At 33.9% G+C, this 23,993-nt stretch overlaps 2 protein-coding genes and 1 non-coding gene across 11 annotated transcripts; 1 reads left to right on the top strand and 2 right to left on the bottom strand.

The window, feature by feature from the left end:
• Nucleotides 1-105: 105 nt before the first annotated feature.
• LOC120088576 (4-alpha-glucanotransferase, chloroplastic/amyloplastic) lies at nucleotides 106-15,006 on the top strand. Of its 7 annotated transcripts, none has more exons than XR_005484965.1 (17): nucleotides 107-572; nucleotides 1,148-1,210; nucleotides 3,383-3,471; nucleotides 3,577-3,640; nucleotides 4,249-4,327; nucleotides 5,108-5,244; nucleotides 5,338-5,496; nucleotides 5,603-5,679; nucleotides 6,194-6,333; nucleotides 6,419-6,450; nucleotides 6,536-6,610; nucleotides 6,797-7,000; nucleotides 12,077-12,149; nucleotides 12,235-12,323; nucleotides 12,491-12,535; nucleotides 12,751-12,850; nucleotides 14,102-14,238. XR_005484965.1 is itself a non-coding variant. In XM_039045971.1 (17 exons), exons 1-17 carry the CDS (start codon nucleotides 216-218, stop codon nucleotides 14,580-14,582), a joined length of 1,851 nt encoding a protein of 616 aa, XP_038901899.1. In that variant the 5' UTR covers nucleotides 110-215; the 3' UTR covers nucleotides 14,583-14,707. The 7 variants fall into 7 exon arrangements, 5 of the variants coding, with proteins under 5 accessions (XP_038901899.1, XP_038901897.1, XP_038901898.1 ...); XM_039045971.1 differs by lacking the exon at nucleotides 12,751-12,850 and adding an exon at nucleotides 14,568-14,707 and having other exon boundaries at nucleotides 110-572; nucleotides 14,102-14,254; XM_039045969.1 differs by lacking the exon at nucleotides 12,751-12,850 and adding an exon at nucleotides 14,714-15,006 and having other exon boundaries at nucleotides 114-572; nucleotides 14,102-14,254.
• A 1,102-nt stretch (nucleotides 15,007-16,108) lies between these two features.
• Nucleotides 16,109-19,941, bottom strand: LOC120087791. 3 transcript variants are annotated; one of them, XM_039044692.1, is made up of 10 exons: nucleotides 19,738-19,941; nucleotides 19,570-19,665; nucleotides 19,374-19,448; nucleotides 18,789-18,857; nucleotides 18,102-18,178; nucleotides 17,918-18,006; nucleotides 17,700-17,787; nucleotides 17,083-17,173; nucleotides 16,928-16,993; nucleotides 16,119-16,356 (listed from the first exon to the last, which is right to left on the bottom strand). In XM_039044692.1, the coding sequence occupies exons 1-10, from the start codon at nucleotides 19,885-19,887 to the stop codon at nucleotides 16,237-16,239; spliced, it is 921 nt and encodes a 306-aa protein (XP_038900620.1). In that variant the 5' UTR covers nucleotides 19,888-19,941; the 3' UTR covers nucleotides 16,119-16,236. The 3 variants fall into 3 exon arrangements, with proteins under 3 accessions (XP_038900621.1, XP_038900620.1, XP_038900619.1); XM_039044691.1 differs by having other exon boundaries at nucleotides 17,700-17,829; nucleotides 19,738-19,936; XM_039044693.1 differs by lacking the exon at nucleotides 19,738-19,941 and having other exon boundaries at nucleotides 16,109-16,356; nucleotides 17,700-17,829; nucleotides 18,789-18,897; nucleotides 19,570-19,671.
• A 93-nt stretch (nucleotides 19,942-20,034) lies between these two features.
• TRNAL-AAG lies at nucleotides 20,035-20,115 on the bottom strand. The gene has a single exon. It is a non-coding gene; the product is annotated as a tRNA-Leu (tRNA).
• Nucleotides 20,116-23,993: the final 3,878 nt, after the last annotated feature.

Below are 23,993 nucleotides of genomic sequence, written 5' to 3'. Positions count from 1 at the left end.
CTCAAATTATTTATATATATCTTTTGGAAAAATACATATTCCATTTCAGCTACCTATTTAAAATTACAAAATCAATTTGAAACTTTCTACCCGGTGCCACGTGATAATCACATGTCACATCACCCAACAGATACGGAAGATTGCTCGGCTGGCCAGACTCCCTTCTCCCTCACTTCACCTCTTCTATTTTCGACACTGAGCTCAATTCTGCGACAATGGCGATCTCAACCTCAGTATTCCCTTTTCATCTAACTCCCAAGCTTCGGAATCCCCCATTGCCTCTCTACGCCACTACTACGTTCCTATCCACCAGGAGATTTCAGCACTCGTCATCTTCTTCCTCTACCCACACTCTGAAAGTTTCCACCATTTTCGATACAGTCACTGTGGGGGAGGATTTTCCGGTCCACTATGGCGAGTGGTTTCCGGATTCCGATCCTGACATTCGGCGGAGAGCAGGTGTTCTTCTACATCCTACGTCGTTTCGAGGACCTTATGGCATTGGTGATCTTGGTGATGAGGCGTTTAGATTTATTGATTGGCTTCATGAAGCGGGATTCTCTGTTTGGCAGGTTTGATTCTTCATACCAATCGTCTCTTGGTTTCCTTGGGAGGTTTTGGAGCTCTATTTTCTGTTTCGTTGTTGTAGACTCGCGGTTGATTATTAGATAAGTTCTGGAGCTCTTGAAGCAATTTTTGTAATGCTTAAATACTGAAAATTTTGAATTTTTGAAGCAATGATTCATGGATATAGTTATGCGTTTCTCCTTGAGTGATTTTCCCTGTTTCCCTTCAAGAATTTCACATCTGATTGAATTCCCCATTAATTCTGTTGACCAACTAGGTGTAAGAAAAATAACTTATGGCTTGCATGTCTTTCTTGCCTTAGTTGCGGGGAGTCGTGAGAAAAATGGAAATGGTTGTTAAAAAGCTGACACTTACTGGGTTCCATAGCCTTAGTAAAAAAAAAATTGTAGTGTTGTACTTAAAATTCTAATACAACGAGCATGAATTTTAAGACTGGTGAGGGGGAAAATGGAAAGAAAATTTTATTTATATATATTTATTTGTTTACAGTATAGAAAAAAGATGTGGAAATTTTGGAATTTGATATATATATTTTTTTTTAACCGACGCGACTATGCAGGTTCTTCCTCTTGTCCCTCCAGGAAGGAAGGCCAACGAAGAGGGATCACCCTACTCAGGCCAGGTGATGACTTCTCGAGTCAAGCAATGTTTTTATTCTCTTTCTTCCCTTCTGCCCTCCTCTATCTCCTGTTTCTTTTATCCTTCCAATGTTTAAGGTGGGGGATGGGACGGTGTGATGGATAAGGAGAGTTTAGCTCAATGTAGATATAGAGAATAAACATTCAAAAAGAAATTTACTTGGTCCCTATTGCTATGAATATATTTTTTTTGAAATGGAAATAGAACTTTTCATTGATATAATGAAAAGAGCAAAATTCAAAATATAAGAGATATGAACCAAATAAACCACTAAGGATCAGGAGATGCACCCGGATATCTCAACTAGGTTGATACATCCATGACAGCCTCATCATATCCAATACAAAACGAGATTTCAGAGATTACAGTAGATCTAAAATACTTGATTATATAGAAAAAACAAAAGCATTCCAATTGAGACAAATATCCTGAATAGAATAATCTTCAAAGCGCTTGGACTGCGAACTCCAAGAAGAAGCTAAAAGACGAACTGAACCCCATCTGTCTGACCAAGGACGTTCAAACCAAATCTCAAAAACCAAAACTTTAAATGCATTTGACCATAAAATCTGAGCTGTAGAAGATAGAAAAGGACCAACCAAAAGATGCGAAATATTATCCTTTACATTGTTCCCAAAAATCCACAGCAAACCGAAGTTAGAAAATAAGTTCTGAATATCAAATAACATAAGCAAAGTAGGTTTGGCCATTTGGGAACAGGTTGATGCATTTTGTTGTTCATATCGCAATTATGTATTGGCTTGAGTTAGGCATTCATTACCAAGCATAATGAGAGGAAGGTGCAGCAAGACTCGGTATTACCCCTGTATTGAATTCTTATTGAAATTACCATTTTATTTTGCCCCATCTTATCCACTATTTTGAAATGTTTAATTTATTGAAGATAAAGTTTAGATCACATGTAGTATTATCTGAATTTAAAAAATGAATGCAGCAGAGACTCTCTTCATTATTTAGAATTATATTGCCCTCGAGACTGTTATTTCCCTCACTAGAATTAGCAATAGAACCACCGGCCATGACTGTGTTTGAAGTACAACAAATGTGGGATGAGAATTCAAAGGAAAGGTGTAGATAACTTATCTGTTGAGCACTCATGTTGGCTGTATTTGAAATTACTTTTATAGGTCATGTTGGAGTTTCCTCCACAAATTGTAAAGCAGAAATAGGGGTAGATGCAATCAAGTGGTGGGTTTATTTGGTGGATCAAGCATAAAACCTGCCAACAGAAAGGTCCTTTACTCCCAAATTGGGAGATGAACGTGAATAATTGTGATTAGGGATAAGTGGTGGTTTTCAGGTGGTCTACGCTAGTTTATATTTTCCAGATCCTGTTAACGATTGTTCACACTCCAAGGACATTAGTCATCATGAAAGTAGCATGGTTGTGTCTTTCATCCCTCATTAAGCTGACTTTCTGTGCTTGTGATGTTTTCTGGACCTCTGCAATCACACAAGTATTTATTTTTATGAGACTCTTGGCATGTCTGGTTGTAATAGATCTCGTTAGTCATTGATGGAGGTGGTGAGGAAATACAAACGAAAAATAGATCCTTTGGCTGACTTTTAGCTCTTTTGATATAGTGGCTACGAGGCTATCTGAATGTGTGTTCTAGAGTGAAGCCAGTTTTTAGTAATGGCTTTACTCAACATGTTTTATGACTTGCCATTTCAGGTTAAGGGATAAATCCTATGATGTGCAACTTCTTTTTTTCCCTTCTATTTCGTAGAATATTTGACTCGAGAAAAGGAGGGGAATTTTTAGAGGGGTTAGCCCTTGGAGGAAGGATGATTTATGGCTAGGTTTCTTTCCACTTTTTGACTGGAATGTATACATAAGATCGCCCCTCTGTTTATTATCTCTTTTTCCTAGTAATGGAAGCCTATTTTGTAATCTTGGGTTTTTTAGTTTGTACCAGCTTCCTAGGCTCTCTTTTTTTTGTGGGTTTCTATTTTTTGAAGGAAAATATTACTATAAAGTCTTTTTTTGTCCATTTGTATTCTTCCATTTGTCTTAGTGGAAGCTTGGTTTTACATTAAAAAAATGTTTATTTACACAATCAATTTCAACAGTTTTATTGATCTGTTTACTCTTACCTGATGTACATTGTTTTTGCTGTTCTATAACTTTCAGGATGCAAATTGTGGAAACACTCTCTTGATCTCTCTTGATGAGCTTGTCAAGGATGGTTTGCTCACAAAAGACGAGTTGCCAAAACCAGTGTAAGAATTTTACTTTTTGGCAGATTGAGATTAATTGATTGCATCCCCTTTATAATCTCTCATGAAAGGACCTATGAAGTAATTCTGTCCCTGAATGGATACTAGCAGCGACCATGACCATGTAAACTTCTCTGTTGTTGCTGATATAAAGGATCCCTTGATTGCAAAGGTTAGTAATTAATCTTTCCACTCTCCAGACTCATGAGTAGTTACTATTGGCTGATTGTAATCTGTTGTACCTGATTTGTTGTATCTGCTGTAACGTAATCTTTTATTTCCTCTTTGTTACCTATCATTCTGGGCTGTTTAGAGTTTGTTATCAAGATGACAGTATCTATAAATACTGATCTTTTGTACTGCTAATATGTAAGAATTATATCACTCTTCTAACTCTTAGTAGGAGATTTCAGTTGCATGACAAAATTCAAGTGTTGCTTCTATGAGCAGTGACTTGAAAATGAATATCAAAGTGGAATCTGTCTCCTAAGCTTCATCCATTTTCTAAAGTCATCCTTATTAGTTTTCAATAGAAACTTGATAAGGATGTACCAATTTGTTTCATCATTGGAGGAAGCAGTGCTATTAATGGAAAATGGAAAGTAAAACACATCGTGCGTTAGACTCAGAGGGGCAATCTTATGTTTACATTCCAGTGTATATTGCTTTGTGATCAATACAGATTTACAAGCACACTGATAACTTCAAATTTTGTCTTATTTTTAATATATTAATATAACCTGAGTATTTCTTTAATTATTTTCTTTGGTTCTGTCTTAGGCTGCAGAAAGGTTAATTCAAAGTGATGGTGAACTTAAAAGACAGCTTGAAGAATTTTGTAGAGATCCTGATATATCAAGTGAGTTTTAATATAATCCAACTGATGTCATGGTTCACCTATAATATTTTGCACAACTTCGAGTTTGTATTAATATTTAGATTTTGTTGATTGTTAAAAATTATACATGACACTATCTAAGCTACCTAATTCATCCATTCTACCTTGCCCCAAAAAAAAGAAAAAGTTAGCGAACGTTTGCCAGATAATAAATCACCTTCACTTGAATTTTTTCTAAGATCTGTCAATTTAATTCAAGCCCTCAACTACTTCAAGAAAAGGTGTTCAAATAGACTGCTAACCTCCTCAATGGCTGGATCTGGTCAGCTGTAGAGTTGGTATCTGCTACCAAAATTCAGTTATGCTGAGATGCCAAATTTATTTCAGCATGAAACCTTTTGTGAACCTGCTTGCTAATACATAATTAATTGTAAAGTTTTTCCTCCTTTAGTATAGGAACACAAAACACAGATACTTCAAAAGTCTCTTCGCCACTGTTGGATTTAGAAGACGAAAAGGGAAAAAAGAATTCAGAGATGGGCTCCCAAAATGGTTCTAGTGGGTATTGATACTTCAGAAATTATCCCCTAATTTTCATTTACTGAATAATGCCTCAAATACACTTGTGTAAGATTGACTATTCAATAAAGTCTGCTGGTTAATTAATTAATAATCTAACTTAATAGTTTAGAACAATTCTTATTTTTTATCAAAGAAAAGTTTTTTAAAAAAAAAAGTTAGAACAGCTCTTCTTACTTCCTTTCACTCTTTCTCTCTCATTCTTGTCGTTCAATTTTGCAGGCTGGCTTGAAGATGCAGCTTATTTTGCTGCTATTGATAACCGACTAAATTGTTTCAGTTGGTATGAATGGCCAGAACCCTTAAAGAATCGTCATCTTTCAGCTTTAGAAGATGTGTACCAAAGGGAAAGAGATTTTGTAAGATTTGAGTGACTTCTTTAGTTTGACTTTTGTGCTTATAGTCTCTGTAGTCTGTTGCCTAATTGTTCACATGTACTTTTGGTTTTGCAGATAAATATATTCATTGCTCAACAGTTTTTATTCCAGAGACAATGGCGAAGAGTTCGCAGCTATGCAAATACGAAGGGTATTACTATAATGGGGGACATGCCTATATATGTTGGCTATCAGAGTGCAGATGTTTGGGCTAATAAGAAGCAATTTTTGCTGGTATATATTGTGTCTGGATGAGTAGATACAGATAAAAATCTACTATGGAATGTTCCCATTATGCTGACCGCTAAATGCTAATGCTAATCATAAGTTCTTCTGGCAGAACAAGAAAGGTTTTCCCGTGTTAGTGAGTGGTGTGCCTCCAGATGCATTTAGTGAAACTGGTCAACTATGGGGAAGGTGTGTCGTGCACTTTTCTCATTCAAATGGTTGATTGTACATTCTGTTCTCTGATGAAATTAGTTTTTCATTTTTCCCGTAGTTCTTACGGATGGTCATATTCCTTGTCTAGTTTCATAGAATTAATTTTTCTAGACTAGATTTTAAAGGAAGTTCATTTGGAAGTAGATATTGTTTAGGAAATTGGTTCCAATTAAGGAAAACAAAAGAGAAAAATAGAAAATATAATCATGGGAAGCAATCATGAACATAGCTCAGTGGTTTAGGTATCTCACTTCTTCTAAGAGGCCATGAGTTTAAATCCCACGTCAAAAAAAAAAAAAAATAATAATAATAATAATAAAATAAAATAATAAATCCATTGTGATTTTTCATTATATCATTATAAATGTTATCTAATACTTCTCAAAATGATTCCAGTATTTGCGTTAATTCTTGTTTGTTAATTTTATTTGGAGTAAACCTGCCAAGAAATAGCTTTCTAATAACTTGATGTCTGCTTGGAACTTGAAAGTCCTCTATATGATTGGAAAGCCATGGAGAAAGATGGTTTTTCTTGGTGGATACGGCGCATTAAGCGTGCACAGAATCTATATGATGAATTCCGGATTGATCATTTTAGGGGATTTGCTGGTTTCTGGGCAGTTCCTTCTGGTAGGCTTTTGTGAAATAAATTTTTCAGGTTACATAACATGTTTCTTTGTTTAGTTCATTGTGCTAATATGTTGCAAATGTACAGAGGCACAAATTGCTACAGTTGGACGGTGGAAGGTCAGACTCATAATTTGGCAGGTTTTTTCTAGATTGTACTTTGATATCATAGTATCTTCTTCGATAGTATCTTTTATGACTGTAGGCAGGGCCTGGAAAATCTTTATTTGATGCCATATCCAGAGCGGTTGGGAAGATCAACATATTTGCAGAAGATTTGGTATGTGTTGATTCTGTCTCTTATACACATCTAGATGTGTATAAGAGACAGATTTCATACCAAATCTTTATGTTGTTTTCATCGATTCTTAGTCAAATTTTGAAAAAAAAAAAAACTTACCTTTTGTTGCTGCCACCACTGCCAATTGATCTCCATTCATTTGCCGCCGCCGTCGGTCCTTTGAAGCTCTGCTGGACATCGCTCTCTGTCGCCGATCAATCACATCTCCACCCGACGTCACATCTCAGTCGAGCGTTTTGTATCCCAACCGCTCATTTGGTCGCGATTTTTGGGTTTGACGCTCGTTTGCAGGTTGTCATCGCCATCCCTCCTTTCCACTGCTCAGTGCTGCCCATCGTCGTCGTCCGTCTGTGTCTCATCAAGTTACTGGTTTGTTTAGCCCCAGTTTGGTGTTTTTTTTCTTCAGATCTTCTGGTTTTATTTTTGGATCTTTGTTTCTTTAGCAATATGTCGGACATTAAGGCACCTATGACTAAAGTTTTCAACAATCCTATCTATTCAATCGGTCCCACTATCCAAATAACCACCATTCGACTTAATGGGATAATTTTCTTCGTTGGTCCCAAAGTGTTCAGATGTATATTCGTGGACAAGGGAAGATTGGTTACATCATGGGAGAAAAAACCGCCTCTAGCCCAGATGACCATTCATTCACCGGGTGGGACTCTGAAAATTCCATGGTTATGACTTGGCTTGCCAATTCCATGGTTGAAGACATCAGCTGAAAACTACATGTGTTACTCTATGCCAAGGGATTATGGGATAACTCAGATGTATTCTAATTTGGGCAACCAGTCACAAGGATTTGAGTTGAACCTGTGGGTGATATATGAAGAGGAACTAACTTAGTTACACAATACTTTCACTCCCTAAAAAGGATTTGGTAAGACTTTGACCTCTTTGATACGTATGAGTGGAAGTCTACAGAGGACCAAAAGCATTATAGGAAAATTGTTGAAGAGGGTCGTATTTACAAATTCCCTGCCTGCCTCAATAGTGAGTTTGGTGAAGTTAGAGGTAGAATACTTGGAAAAACTACTCTTCCAGCTATTAATGATGTTTTTTCTGAAGTTTGCATGGAAGAAAGTCGCAGGAATGTTATGATTTGCAAAAGAAACTATTGATTCAGTTGAATTCTTTGCGTTGGTGATTGAAAATACTGCAATGAAGTCTTTTGATCAATCCAACAAGCCACATGGAAAGCCTCATGTCTGGTGTGACTATTGCAATAAACCTCGACATACACGTGAAACTTATTGGAAACTTCATGGAAAACCTGCAAATTGGAAAAGTTCTAAGCAAGGTGAAAGAGATTCCCATCAGACATCTCTAATGCTAATATTGTTGACTCCAGCCCGTTTAATAAAGAGCAAATTGATCAATTTCTGAAGCTGCTAAAGACCAATTCATCATCTGGTAATCCTAGTGTTTCCTTGGCACAATTAGGAACTTGTCCTCAAGCTTTATCTTGCATTAATTCATCTCCGTGGATTATAGATTTCGGAGCCTCTAATCATATGACTAGTTTCCTCTTGTTTATTTGAATCATATTCTCCTATGTATTGCAATGAAAAAATTTGCATCGCCGATGGTAGCTTCACCTCTATTGCAAGAAAATGAACCATTCCTTTGACTACAAAACTTACGTTACGTTATGTCCTTCATGTTCCAAAATTAGCTTGTAACTTGTTATCTGTTAGTAAAATCTCTAAGGATGCTAACTGTAGTGTTATCTTTTGTGAAATTCATTGTATCTTTCAGAATCAGAACTCAGGTGAACGATTGGACGTACTAGGATGATTGATGGGTCTCTATTACTTTGATGAAGTTTCAGCTAGTCATAAAAAAGTTCGAGACTTGAATAGTATCTGTTTTTTCCTTCTATTAAAGAAACTATAATGCTTTGGTATCGTAGACTAAGGCATCCAAATTTCTTCTACTTAAAGTATCTATTTTTCGATTTATTTAAAGGATTTGATTGTTCAATTTTTCCATGTGAAAGTTGCATTTTTGCCAAACATCATCGATCCACTAAACCTTACAAAGTTTCATCACCTTTTTTCCTTAATTCATACTGATGTTTGGGGTCTGTCTAAAGTCTTGACTCATAGTGATAAGTGTTGGTTTGTTACCTTTATAGATGATCACACTCGTTTAACTTGGTTTTATTTGTTAACAAAAAAGTTAGAGGTAAAAGAGGTTTTTGTTCGGTTTTACAATATGATTGAGACTCGATTTCAAACTAAAATTCAAATTCAAATTCTGATAACGACACTGAATATTTCAATGAACAATTAACCAATTTGTTGTAAGATAAGTATATTTTTCATCAAGCTACATGTCGTGACACGTCTTAGCAGAATGGCGTTGCTGAGCGAAAAAATAGACACTTGAAGTTGCTCGTGCCCTTATGTTTTCTATGAATGTTCCAAGATATTTGTGGGAGGATGCCATTCTTACAGCTGCATATCCGATCAATCGAATGTCGTCTAAGGTTTTGAATTTTAAACTCCTTTGAGTCACTTCAAAGATTCTTTTCCTAATAACCGACTGTTCTATGATTTACCAATTAAATTATTTGGCTGTATTGCTTATGTCCATACTCCCACCTTTTCTTGAACTAAACTTGATCTCTGAGACACTAAATGCATTTTTGTAGGCTATATCTCTTAAGAAGGCTTACAAATGTTTTGATCCTTTGACCAATAAGTATTTTGAGAGTATGGATGCATCTTTTTTGGAAAATCAACCAGTTTTTAGCCCAAATTCTCTTTAGGAGGAGACATCTAACCTTGAAGATAATATTTGGGACACTTCATCTCTCCCAAACATCAGTGGTCCTGAAATTATGAGTTCTAGGCCTTCTATGCCAAGTCTGGAGAGTTCTTCTTCAGGGAGAGAAACACTAAAAACTGACTCAACAAGTCGAAATCTTGAACTTCAGGTTTATACTAGACGAAACTTGACTAAAAAAGATTGAGATCAGACAGTTAACTTATCATAGTACCAATCTAATGCTCCAATGAATGATCCTGAAGATCCAGGTATTAGACACTCTACTCCTATTTCTCCCAGTTCTTCATCTCCTCATAATCCTCTACCTGATATCTCTAATCTTGATATTCCAATTGTCCATAAGAAAGGTACTCGTAAATGTACCGAATATTCCATTGCAAACTATCTTTCTTATCATAGGTTGTTTGACTGTCATGAAGCCTTTCCATCCAAAATAACCAACCTATTTGTTTCAAGGAATATACGGGAGGCCCTAAATGATTTGAATTGGAAATTAGCAGTGATGGAAGAGATTAATGCGCTGAAACAAAATTGCACATGGGACATAATTGAACTACCAAAAGATAAGAAAACAATGGGATGCAAATGGGCGTTCACTATAAAATGTAAAGCTGATGGTAGTATTGAAAGGTATAAGGCCGGATTGGTAGTCAAGGGGTTCTGTCAGACCTATGGAATTGATTATCAAGAAAAATTTGCTCCAGTAGCTAAAATTAGTTCTATCAGAATTCTTTATTTGTTGCAGTTAATTTTGATTGGCCTATTTATCAACTTGATGTTAAGAATGCCTTTCTCAATGGGGATTTTGAAGAAGAGGTATTTATGGATTTGTCACTTGGTTTTGAGTTGGATCTTGGGGTTCACCTGGTTTTGAGTTGGATCTTGGGGTTAACAAAGTGTGCAAGTTAAAGAAATCATTATATGGCCTTAAACAATCTCCTAGAGCATAGTTTGAACGTTTTGGAAAGGCAGTCAATAGCTATGGATTCAGCCAAAGCCAAGCTGATCATATTATATTCTATAAACGTATTGGAAGTGGCAAGGTGGTTGTTTTGATAGTGTATGTTGATGATATTATACTTACAGGTAATGATGAGATAGGAGTGAATATCTTGAAGAAAAAACTTGCTAATGATTTCTAAATCAAGGACTTAAAAACCTTAAAATATTTCCTAGGTATAGAGTTTGCTAGGTCTAAAAGTAGCATTTTCGTCAATCAAAGGAAGTATATTCTTTACCTACTGAATGAGACAGGTTTACTTGGTTGCAAGATAGCAAAAATTCCCATTGAGCAAAATTTAAAATTGGTAGCCTCAATTGAAAAAGAGGTAAAAGAAAAAGAAAAGTACTAGAGACTTGTGGAGAGACTCGTATACCTCTCTCACACACGTCCTGACATCGCTTTTGCAGTTAGTATGGTAAGTCAGTTCATGCATGCTCCTGGGTCAGTTCACTTTGAAGCAATTTATAGAATCTTGAGATATTTGAAAGGTACTCTAGGAAAATGTATACTATTTAAGAAGCATAATCCCCTACATGTTGAGGGTTACACTAATGCTGATTGGGCAGGCAGTATGATTAATAAAATATCCACTTCGGATTATTGCTCTTTTGTTGGAGGAAAGCTAGTTACTTGGGGAAGTAAAAACAAATTGTGGTTGCTAGAAGTAGCGTTGAAGCAGAATTTAGGGCGTTAAGCCATGGTATTTTTGCAGACATATGGATAAAAAGACTAGTAGAAGAATTGAAATTCTCTCTGACAATGCTCATACGCATTTATTGTGATAAAACAAGTCGACAATTTCCATTGTCCACAATCCAGTCCTTCATGATATGACGAAACATATTGAAGTTGATAAACACTTCATAAAGGAGAAGATTGATGCATGAATATATGCATTCCATTTCTTCTGACAACAGAGCAAATTGCAGATGTGTTAACTAAAGGTCTTCCAAAGTGTCAATTCAACAAGTTAATTGACAAATTGGCCATGAATGATATCTTCAAATCAGTTTGAGGGGAAGTGTTGATTATTTCCTTTGTTGTGAAATTCTCTATTGTATTTATTGTATTATATTTGCTGTCTTTTATTCTATCCTTATTTGTAATTGGGTATTTCTTCTATTTAAGAAACCTTTCTTCCGAAGAGAAGTAAGAGAAAATATAATTTTCAACTGAATGTTTTTATGGTTAAACAAGTAATGAAATCATAGGGACCTATTCAATGCTCATTACATTATGGATGTGATTTCTTGTATTGGTTCCAATATCGTTCTTGTTTAAAATTTTCAGACTTGCTACTTTGGGTTCGTAATTTATTTTTGAAGCCATAAGCTTAAGGTTAAAAACTTGCTACCAACGCATCATAACACCGTCTGTTGGGTGTCTAAAATGTCACTCATGAATTAAGTAATGTGCACTTGTATTTAGGAAAGTAAACGAGCATAGTTCCACTTTCTTTTGTATCATTTAGCTCTGCGGTTTCATCATTTCTTATCAGTCATGAGAAAGGAAATACTCATGGGCATATCTGTAGATTATTTGATTAGTGCTATCATTACCATTACCGCCCCCCTACAAGTTTCAATTGAGTCCGTTTTCTTTTAGTTTTAGCTACATTTTGCATTGATTTAACCATCTTATAACAGGGAGTTATTACTGAAGATGTGGTTCAACTCAGAAAATCTATAGGGGCACCTGGAATGGCTGTTCTCCAATTTGGTATTACTGTTATATATTGTCTCTGTTTTGAAGAGATTGTCTTGAAGTGTTTATTCTGGGTAATTGATATATTTTGTTCAAACAGGTTTTGGAAGTGATTCTGCTAATCCGCATTTGCCCCACAATCATGAATCTAACCAAGTTGTCTACACGGGAACTCATGATAATGACACAGTAATAATTTCCATCTTTGCTTGTATATCCTTGTTTGCAATATGTTGTAAAATCTGATGTTGGGGAATAGACATGCAACTTTGAATTAACGGTTTTATCTGATTTAAGTAAATAAAATTGGTCTCTCCTGGTGTCATTCTGTTAACCATTGAACTGTTTTAATGCAGATCCGTGGGTGGTGGGACAATTTGAATGAAGAAGAAAAGTCCAATGTTCGCAACACTTTCTCTGAACCTAACACATTCACACGTGCAAAAACTACAATAGTTTCTGAATATTGTTTCAAAGCTACTAATTTTTGTATTAGTTTGAACATACATGAAAACACAGTAACATTAGTAACAATATGAATAAACAAAAATAAAGGTTTGAAGAAATCCGTAGGGAGGTCCACTGAAGGAAATGAAATTTCATATGAACTACACAGGCTATGCTCCCAAGGAAGGAGAAAATGGGGCCTCAAAGATGAGAAACATGGAAACTGAGTTTAAGCAGACGAGCTACAACATTGAAGGGGAGAAGATCAGGTACTATGATGGATACCTTGCATAACCAATTTGAAAAAAAAAAATGGAGGAAGACGAGGAGAATGTGTTGGTGACTAATCCAATCGGAGGACTAAAGCATTTTACAAGGATGAAAGGGAATATTCTTAGAAAAAGGGAAGACTGCCCCACCCCTTTGCAGCCACATTCCTGACACAAGAAGAGGACAAGAGGCTGAGACTCGAAAAGAATCCTTAGAGGGTGGTCTGGAAGAGTATGTGAAGAAATCTGGAGCGAAAAAAAAAGGGGAAGTGGATGACCAACAGTAGGAGAAAATGTTTGATGGGAACTATTCTATCTCGTTTCAGGAGTAAAGGATTCTCAAGTACTATAGTAAAAGACCTATAGTCGATGAGGTTTCAGGAAGTGACAGTGTGGATAGAAGGGAAGTTAATCATTATGAAGCTCGTGGGGGAGTTGGATAGGCAAGAGTTGGACGCTTAGGTGAATGTTAATCTATTGAAAACCTTGCTGATTCTCAATCTTAAGTGGGATGTTATCACCATGAATTTCATTGATGGCCTACCCAAATCTAAGCGTTATGACACTATTTCAGTTGTGGATTAGTTGGGTTAGTATGCTCACTTCATTCTCCTCCATCACCCTTTGAGTGTTAAGACTAGGCAGCATCTTTTTTCTTAAAGGAGTAATGTGTCTCCATGAGTTTCCCCTGTTCATCTTTGATCGGGTCAAAATATTCATTAGTCAGTTCTTGGACAAAGCTTTATTTATCATCCAGAGGATTCAATTCCAGCAAAGTAAGCCTACCACCCACAAACGGGCAATGAATCTGAGATTGTTATCTGGCTTGGAAGTGTACCTTTGATGCTTTTATTATGAAAAGCCAAAACAGAAAAGGACGAAGCACATCTGTCTTTCATTGTTCTTTTGGTCGGAAATTCTGGGATTCTCAGTTTCAAATGCTTTGATCATTCTTGGGTCTTTGATTGATTGTGGTTACAGATTTATGGTATGACTAAAATTCTACATATTAATGATAGAAAGACAACAATTTTCAGGATATGTTGTGAAAGAATTCAGAAATTTTCTGGAAAGGAAGTGTGTCTAATTTGGGAGAGAAGTGTTGAATAATCAAAATACTATTCATCTTCTTGGTGTGCACTTTCGGGTTTTTTACGTTGCTATACTTCCCATGTAATTAATATATTAGGGTTCTTGTTCTGTTCACTATAGAAAAATGAAATGAGTTGTGACATGTCTCGGTTGTTACAGGTACTGAAGTATCTTTCAGTTACTGAGAAAGATGATATCCCCTGGGCTCTCATCCGGGCAGCATTGTCTTCTGTGGCACAAACTGCCATAATACCTTTGCAAGATGTTCTTGGGTTAGGGAGTTCTGCAAGGATGAACATTCCAGCAACACAGGTAAGTTTATACATACCTTCATACTCAGGTATCCAATTAATCTTGTTAATTGTCATAAAGCTCAACATTAAGCATTTGAGTTGAATGCATTCCAGACATTTCCATGCCTGTTCTTTGACCATACAATAGTACTTAGATCTGCACAGAAAATGATATTTTCTAAAATTTATATGATTTACAATTAACTTCAATAGGTCATGAGTGCACACTGGTGCTTTCAGTAGTATCAGAAGATATTAACAACCCACAAAAACCCCCCATCTTTTGATTCTTTTATTTTATAATTTATACCATCTTTATCTGTGTAATGTAGGAAAAAAGGCCATGAATTCAATAGCAAACTTTATTTTGAAGAAAAATGTGAAGAAGTTTAGATTCTCTAAGAATGAAAATTGATATTTATGGATTTAATTGTTATGATGGTTCAGTGTGTAAGATATGTTTGTACTTGTCACACAGTTTGGAAACTGGAAATGGAGAATACCTAGTTCCGTAAGCTTTGAGAGTTTGGAGACAGAAGCAAGTAAATTGAAGGATATGATTTCATTGTATGGGCGGCTGTAAGTGAAATGCTGCCTTTGTAATCACAAATTGTTGTTTTACACCTTTAGTTTAATAAGATCCCCCACCAAAAATCTGGATGTGACTGATCCAACTCACATGAGAAGTTGCGACTTGACATTTCTTTAGTTATATACCATCTTGATTAACGGGTAAATGATCATTACGAGCGTGTCTATTCATATTGACAATCCACCTACTCTACATCTATAAGTCTTCTTTTATTATTATTATGATTATGATTATTATTGATAGGAAATAGGTAGAGATAGAGGTAGTGATGTCCACAGGCGAGGCGGGATTGAGGATGGCTTCCCCCATTCCCCATTTCATTCCCGTCCCCATCAAATTCTTCATAAAAAGTTCATGGGGATCAAGTTCCCTATTGGGATTTTTTCTCCATAAACAAAAAAAAAATCAATTAATATAAATCACTATTATGAAAAAGTATTAATTAAATGATTAACTTTTATATGATTAGTTCCACATGGACAATTATAATTTAAAGAGAAATTACTCGAACTTTTCGAGTTGAAGGAAATAATCTATCAAATTATTCATATGCATAATCTAAATTTGTTAGAATTCAAACATATCCTTTTTTTTACATTAATTTAAACATATTCATCATTTTGACCATTAAACAATAAATCTTGAAAGCTAAATATAATATTATTAATAATAATCATAAGTAACATAACATTACATTATTATAATAAAGATAAGAAAAATCCAAACGGGGTGGAGATGGGATGAAGATTGCATTCTCTACTCTCGTCTTCGACTCCATCCCCATTTAGCTTTTAGATCATTATTCTTTTTTTCATTCTCTTCCCCAGTCTCTATGGGAAAGTGAACATCTCTAAGCAGAGATTATCCCTTTCTACCAAAACAGTTAGAGGAAAACATTCTAACCCTTAATTGATAAGGACATGAGAACTTTCCACAATGTCCAACATTAATAATCATTAAAAGACTATAATTACACTTGAATTTAGTCGATAGTGTTTTAAAAAGTTAGGGTGCTTCTAACCTAACTTGAATATTTTGAAACTATGAAGGTTACATTTTGAAAATATATCAAGTTTCTCCAACAATCTCAAATGAAAGTTATATTTATTAAAGATATAATTACCATAATAACTGAATATCAATTGGACTTCTTATTAGGTTTTAATTAGGTTTTCATCGTTTTCAAAACTTCAATTAATCTCTATTGATTTAGGTCTAATTTCAATTTGACCCATATGGTTTAGTTCATATATCAATTACTAAAAGAAAAACAATCAAAAGTAAACTAAGATTTTATCTCCATTGATCATCATTTTAACATATATGAGATTATTATCATTATTTTTCTGTGTATATATAAAATAAAGAATGGTAATCGTCGCAGATAGAAAAAAAAAAGTTTGAATTAGCTAAGCAGCTTTCTCAATGGCTTCAAAGCATTCTATTACAGATGCTTTCTCTGACATTGCTTTGATGAGGGCTTCATGTATCAATTTGTTATTCTTCAGAAGGGAACCTGAAAATAAAACCTACAGCAAAGTGCGAAGTAGCTTCAGGATTCGATCACTAATACGCGATTTTCTTAAAACTTTTTAGGCTAGACATATGTTTTCGTCCCCAATATTGAGTATTTTTCTTCCAATTTAGTCATTTAAAAAGTTCCAATTAGTTCTTGTATTTTAACATTTTTATCAATTTAGTATCTTACCATATATGAATAATAATATAGAGAGTGGAATAGTGAGAGTAATGAGTTATGAAGTCTAAGGAGTTGTAAACTTTTGAGGCCTAGTATAAGAAGTTGATGAGATATAAAATTGATATTTTTTAATAGTGGGATCTACCAACTCCTTGGGTCAAATAAGGAGGAGTTCACAACTTCTACCTCCCAATTCCTACTTCATAACTCCTTGGGCCAAACACGCTCTTAAACAACTTAATAGAAAAAAATCTCTGACATGTTAGGGACTAAAACATATTTTTAGCAAACTTGTAATGCAGTACTTGGAAATGATCAGATGAATTTGCAAAAAAATGCTCGAGTTCCTAAACAAAAAGATTTTAAGAAACTATCCAGAGTGGTAATGGGCGAAAACTTACAGCCCATCTAGTCAGGTTCTGTTGCTGATCCTTGCCAAGTTTTGGTTTAGATCTATTGATAAACCTCTGATAGAACCAAATCAATGTAAATGTTAGATTGTTGAAGGGAGGGGGGTAAAGGAACTGTTTTCATGAATTAAATAGCAACATGAAACCTGCAGAGTGAAGAGATCAGCTGATTGGCCAACCACTTTGTCATATTTTAAACCTTCTGATGCAAGTCCAGCCATTGCCACCACTGCCAACCTGAAAGTTTAAAATAATAATAATAATAATAATGCTACACAACTTGCAATTCATGTAATCTAAAGCCGTGTTTGGAAACCATTTCGTTTTTTGAAATGGTTAGATGATATGATATTAAATTTACCTTCTTCCATCAACTTAAGCTTTTGGGTTAATCGGTGATTTAACATGGTACTAGAGAAGGTAGGTTTTGGATCAATCATTGATGTAACAAAAATAGTCTATAAACACTCGTTCCACCTCTAAATTTCTTGTTTTGTTATCTACCTTTTACCAATACTTTAAAAAACCAAGCAAAGTTTTGAAAATTAAAAAAAAAAAGTTTTTAAAAACTTATTTTATTATTTTTGGAGTCTGGCTAAGAATGCAACTTCTTTATTTAAGAAAGATTCAAATCAGTATAAGAAATTGAGCAAGTAGACTTAATTTTTAAAAATCAAATGGTTACCAAATGGGGACAACAAGCCTCTACTAGCATCAATATCACAGACTAGTTTTGATCTCATAGAGGAGAGTAGTTAGTTACCTGTCAAGTTCCTTATCATCAAGCTGGCCACTATATATCAATTTTTCTAATCTTTCATCAATGAGATTGACATGCTCCTTTCCAATGTCTAGTGAATAATCCAGAATAGGAAGTCCAAGCAAGTAAGCAACTAAAATTCAGAGTTCATTATTAGATCCAAGTGAACTAGGCACATTTCATGATAAGCTATTAGTTTTATTTTCATACAAAGACTTTACCCAAGAAATGTGCAGCTTCATGTCCAGCAATTCTTTCTTGATAATCAGGAAAAAATGATGAAAAGCCATCTATGGCAGCTTGAAGAAGTCTGAGAGAGAGGCAACCCACATACAAAATGTCACGGAAGAGAAGCTAACAATAGAAAAAATTTGAGAAAACCATACACCACAAACAAACTTATACCCAGGAGAAATGCTCCCAACTGCTAAAACAATTAGCGATATGCTGCCAATCAAGTATGGCACAAAGAAGCCCCAATCCTGTTATGAATCCAAAGTTTCAAAAAGTGTTCACCCTCACGAAAGATTAAGGATCTTTGAGTTAGTAAACAAACATAGAATTCATTAGTTAAAATGGTGGTTAAATGAGGACTAAGGCCCATTTAACAATCATTTAGTTTTTGAAAATTGAATCTATTTTCTAATAATTTGTTTACTATAGTTTTCATCTTTCCTAATTATATTTGATTTCTTAGTCAAATTTCCAAAAACAGAAATACGTTCCTAAAAACTATTTTTTTAGTTTTCAAAACCCCACTTGATTTCTAAATATACTTCTAAAAAGTAGATAACAAAACAAAAAAACCAATTTATAGAAGTAGTATTTATAAACTAAATTTTTAAAAACTAATAACTAAAAATGGGGCCTAAATATACTGTTGATGTTACCCCAGGAAGCTGCCCTGCAAGGACAAGGACTAAATTCGAAAAATAAGTTTTTCAAAACTACTTTTTTTTTTTTTTTAGTTTTAAAAATTTAGCTTGGTTTTTAAAAGCACTCCTAAAAAGTAGATAACAAGAAACCAGTAGATGAAATTAGTATTTATTAGCTTAATTTTCAAAAGATCAAAAACTACTCTGTTTATGTTACCCCAGGAAGCTGCCCTGCAAGGACGCCCAAAAATCCAGTCGTTCCCACCACAGTGAAAAGGAAAGCTGCCTGTGTTGAAAGCACCAAATGCACATAAGTTTCAAGAAACCTGATAAATGCAAACAGGACAAACAGACTCATTTAGTGTAACGAAAAACAATAAAACAAAGAGAACAAAAGATGGAAACAAAAAAAAATGTTGCACAGAGCATCAAGAACTTCAATTGAGTTCTAAGTAGAAACATTATAAATATTTATAAGAAAATACGAAACTAACCACTACACTCACCTTAAAACTCTATCGCTAATCTTGAAATTCTCCTCCATCAAACCCACTAAGTCATTAGGACACTATTTTCCAATTTTGGAGAAACTATCCTAAATAAAAGCCATTAACTTCAATTAAAGAAAAAACTAATTTGATTAACTTGCAAATTAAGTTGGCACTAATTTCAACATGAAGCACTATAGTGATAAGACTCCAATCTGATATTATCTTTGGAGGCACCAACGATTTGTCATCTCAAAACCAAAAATTCTAATAGATAAACAAACAAAATGCAAGAATGTTAAAGAGGAGCTCACATCATTTCTGACACTAGGAATAGCAAGATTCTCCGCATTTTTAATTCCAAGCGTTGTCAGCTCTCGAAGAGTAGTCTGGTCAGTGTATATAGAATCATTGATATACATAAATAGGGAAGAAGAAGGGCAAAAAATTGGTAATGGATTGGAGTTTCTCAGAAGAAGAGGAACTTGAGACTTGAAAATGGAGACTGACCGTACGGCGGGAGACATACGGCTGAGAACTCCATTTCTTGGCCCAACCAAGTTCCCTCAACTGATCCAGTGCTTCCTTAACTGCGTTACTATCTTTCTGCATTTTAGAAAAGGAATTTGTGTAAGTAATCAAACGGCATAGAAATGAAATTAAGCGGAGGAATTGAACCTTGTCGATGGCGGATTGAAGAGCGGTGAGATCGACAGTGGAAGCAGCAGAGGAAGCTCTGATCCGCCATTGATGGGGGATGATGGAGGGTTTTGAACGGCGAAATTGAAAGGTTAGAGCAGCGGAATAGGTGGTGGCGACGTCCAGCATGCTTCGATTTTGGGGTTTCTGAGTTGCGTTTCGACGGCGGAGGATAAGGTATTTTGCCGCCACAATCAGAGGAGAGAAAAGTTACCAGTAATTTCATGACACGTGTCATTGTTATAGCGTCATGAAAATATATTCGAAAAATTTGATTGTTGAGAGTGGGATTTGAACCCACGCCCTTTCGGACCAGAACCTTAATCTGGCGCCTTAGACCAACTCGGCCATCTCAACTTGTTGTTCATTTTTTATCTAAAATAATATTTTTTTCTTTTCCTTTTTTCTTTGGAAAAAACGAAAATCAACTCTCACACTAGATTTTCAACTTTACTAATAATCTGACAAGTGATATAATATTTACTTTAAAGTTGAATTGGCATTTGTAATGTTAGTTTTGTAATTTTTTATTTCATTAAATGAGAGTGAGGAGATTGGACGCCATGTCCTTTTAGTTGAAACATTTATCTTAAGATTAAAATATCATTTCGATTTCTATATTTTGAAATTTGTACAATTTTAATCCTTGTAGTTTTAAGTGTCTAATCTTTAGTTCTTATATTTTCAATAAATCTTAAATTTAGTCACTCGAAGTTAATTAAATAATTCATAATAATATTCATGCAAAGAAACACAATATGTGAATATATTTTCAAAATTTATAGTAAAAATGCAATAAAAAAAATAATGAAAATATCTATAATAAACTAGTAGAAATTTAAAATTTATTAAAAGTATATGAAATGAGATATTTGATAGTACAAAGATTAAAATTGAACAAACTTCAAAAATATATAGACTAATACAATTTTTTTTGTTTATCTCAACTTTTTAGTAGTGGCTTCCCAATATATACCAATTGGTTAGATAATTTTAATTCTAGTTTAATTTGACAGCAGCGTGCATGGGTAGGGTTGACAAAATTTTCCGCGGATCCGCCTCGATTGGGGCGGGGACCCCACCTCATCCCGACCCCGACCTCGATTTATATAGTTATATTTTTAATATTTATAAATATATATTATAATATATAAAAATAACTTATTTATATGTATGTTTAATAATATATACTATAGGCTTATATGTTGTGAGCCCAATATTTGAATATATAAATTTCTAAATTTAAGCCCAAAAGCCAAGCACAAAAGTCAAGCCCAAACTTAAAAAAATTAAAAAAAAATGGGGAATTCTCGCAGGGAATTAGTAAGGGAATCCCGCGGGAAAACGGGGAATGGGGCCTCGCGGGAACCCCATTCCCGACGGAGATGGGGAATTTCCCCCACGGGGCTGGGGATTGAGGGTCCCTCCCCCGGCCCACCCCGGCCCCATTGCCAGCCCTATACGTGGGGACTGGTGTAGCGTGTTTGGGGCCTTATTATGCCACTCCTTGAACTATAAATGGATAGAGGGATTAGGTATATTCATATTTTATCAATTGTTTAATTTTACGCTATTGTAATATTTACCATTTATGAATATTGTGAAGACTCGATTGCGTAATCAAATAGGAGATCAATAGATGAATGAGTGTCTTATAGCATATATTGAGAAAGATTAATTAGATAAATTAGATATTAAAGTTATCATGGATTGATTTCAAAACATGAAAACTCGTAGAGGACGGTTATAATGTATCAAATCAGTAAACATATGAATCCATGAATATTTGTTTTACATTTCGTTATAATTTTTTCAATTACATTTATGTGTATAGTACCCCTATATAAAATTTTTGGATCCTCCAGTGCTATCAACTATGACTTAGATAAGAGAACTTTGAGGCTCTCTCTACAAAAATGTGTAAATAATTCACTCATTAGAGCAATTTTAAGTATATCCCTTCTTAGAAATGAAATAAATAAATCGACATAGAAAATTTTAGCTATGTCACTGCGTAAAAATAGAGTAAAGCTACATTACGTTAACTATGTCATAAAGTCATTTGAAAAGATTTTTAACCATTTTTTGTGTTTGGTAAAAATTAAAATAGATTTAAATTAAAAAGGTTAATCACTTTTAAAAACATGTTAATTTCACGTCTACGTTAAAAGCAATATTCTACTAGCTTTTAGATTCTTCTCAAATCTAGAATTTTTAATTTATATTGAGTTTTCAAATTTATAAGATTTATTTTATATATTTATCTACTTCTCATATAATCAAATATGTTTTCTATTTTTCATGAGTTAAATGCATCAATTTTTTTAAAAAGTATACCATATCGATTTTTAGAATAAAGCTATTTCCCTTAATATTTAAAAATTAATCTATAACAAACAAAATTTATCATATTAAACACTTATTTAAAATTTAAAATTACAAAAAATTTTTAAAAAAACTTGATTAGAAGTCTATTTTAGTTATTATATCTAAAATAAAACGTTTTTGTATTTATTTACCAAACACTCTAACCTACTTTTTTAAGTTTAAGCTGAAATTCAAACATAATTTTACTGCTTTTCACAATTGATTTTTCTAAAAGCACAGCTGTCAGCAATTATTTCAAAAGCTACAACAATCCCAAACAGAGCGGGAAAGAGGGAAGAGAAAAAGGGAGAAGAGTTTAGCTAATTAATCTCAGATGTTGAGACCCATGATCTGTAGGTCCATTAAGTCCCCCTACACTACAAACAGATTAAACCTTAGAATAGCGTGATGAGTGAAATTTGAAACGTTCAAATTCGAATTAAGGGAATCAATAATTCAGTATAATTACACGTTTAATTATTGAATTAAACGAAATTGGAGAATTATATTTAAATAAATTTAAATATTAATTACATAAATAGGATTCATATTTGGAATATTGTTATATTAATTTATATTTGATATTAAATTAATTGATTAATTAATTGTTTAATTAACTATTTAAATTTTATTCAAAATTAATTATTTGAAATTAAATTTTACTTAAATTAATTTTGAAAGATTTGATTTCAATTAATTTGAAAAACAAATTCATTTTTTAAAAATAATTTTTTAATTGAAAAAATCTTTAAGTGGATTTTTTCAAACATGAAACACCTACAATCTTATTTAATCTCAAGGTGCTTAGTGATCATCACATGCAATCTGATTTGCATGTTGTTTTTTTAACAAAGAGACGGAGAGAAAATTGTTGGGAATTTAATTCATGCAAACTATTTTGAGAAGAAAAAAAGAAGGTTCTTCTTTTGTTCTTCACTAAACACCAAAAAAATCTTCTTCAATCTTCCTCATTCTATCTATTTTAGAATCCTCTTCCAATCTAAGATCTTAAAGAATAGTATGAAAGATCAGTGGTGTTCTAACAGACTCTTGGAGCGAAGGTTCAAGCTGGAACTGAAAGATTGAAGAGTTCTTCAAAGTTTACCTCAGAAATAAGTTCCTTTATATGAGTATGCTTTTCTTGATTGCTAAAATTAATGGAATTGGAGTGCTTAAGATTCTAATTGCTTCCGCATGTTGAATGTCAATACCGACACCTTATGTTCTTCTTCTCCTTCTCTTTATGATTCTCTCATTGCATGCTTTATAGATTTACACCTTTAAGACCATTAAATTTCATCAGAAAATCAGAAAAGAACAAGAGAAATTAATGAAGAGAACTAAACGAGAGAGTGAACTGAGAAGATTATTTTATTTTGCGTGTGACTTCAACAAATAATAAAATGATAAGAAATACAGAAGAAGCTTCCTCATCCATGTGGCTTGATATATAGACCATAACACGCCAAATACATTTACTAGAAAAGAAAAAAAAGACCCAATTTTAGTTAAAAATTAGCAAAAAGACCTAATTCAAAATAAAAACTAGAAAACAAAATAAAATTTTGTGAAAGAAAAAACAAAAAATGGAGAACCATGGACAAAATAAAACCAATCTATTTGGTTTGGTTTTTTATTGGATATCGATTTGGGATCTTTTCTTTATAAAACCAATTTTTGTTCTTGATTGACCCCAAAACTGACAAAACTAAATCGACTATCACACACATTCCTATGTAAACATATTTCATATTTATGAAATATGAATGACAATATTATTATAGGTATATTGTACTTATTTTAAAACTATTTTTGTGTTTAGAAGGAACAACTATTAACACGTATGTGCTGATTTATTTAGGTTTCGT

Source organism: Benincasa hispida, chromosome 10 (genome assembly GCF_009727055.1).
Source record: "Benincasa hispida cultivar B227 chromosome 10, ASM972705v1, whole genome shotgun sequence".
Lineage (NCBI taxonomy): Eukaryota > Viridiplantae > Streptophyta > Magnoliopsida > Cucurbitales > Cucurbitaceae > Benincasa > Benincasa hispida.
This window is presented reverse-complemented; position numbering and strand designations above follow the sequence as displayed.

Coding starts and splice junctions, on each gene's coding strand:
- LOC120088576 (XM_039045969.1), top strand. CDS start 216: ATGGCGATCTCAACCTCAGTATTCCCTTTTCATCTAACTCCCAAGCTT. Junction 4,328..5,107: donor TAGAGATCCTGATATATCAA/GTGAGTTTTAAT, acceptor TCAATTTTGCAG/GCTGGCTTGAAGATGCAGCT. Junction 6,334..6,418: donor TTTCTGGGCAGTTCCTTCTG/GTAGGCTTTTGT, acceptor GCAAATGTACAG/AGGCACAAATTGCTACAGTT.
- LOC120087791 (XM_039044691.1), bottom strand. CDS start 19,887: ATGCTGGACGTCGCCACCACCTATTCCGCTGCTCTAACCTTTCAATTT. Junction 18,858..19,373: donor TTCCTAGTGTCAGAAATGAT/GTGAGCTCCTCT, acceptor CTTTCAACACAG/GCAGCTTTCCTTTTCACTGT. Junction 16,357..16,927: donor AGAACCTGACTAGATGGGCT/GTAAGTTTTCGC, acceptor ACTTTGCTGTAG/GTTTTATTTTCAGGTTCCCT.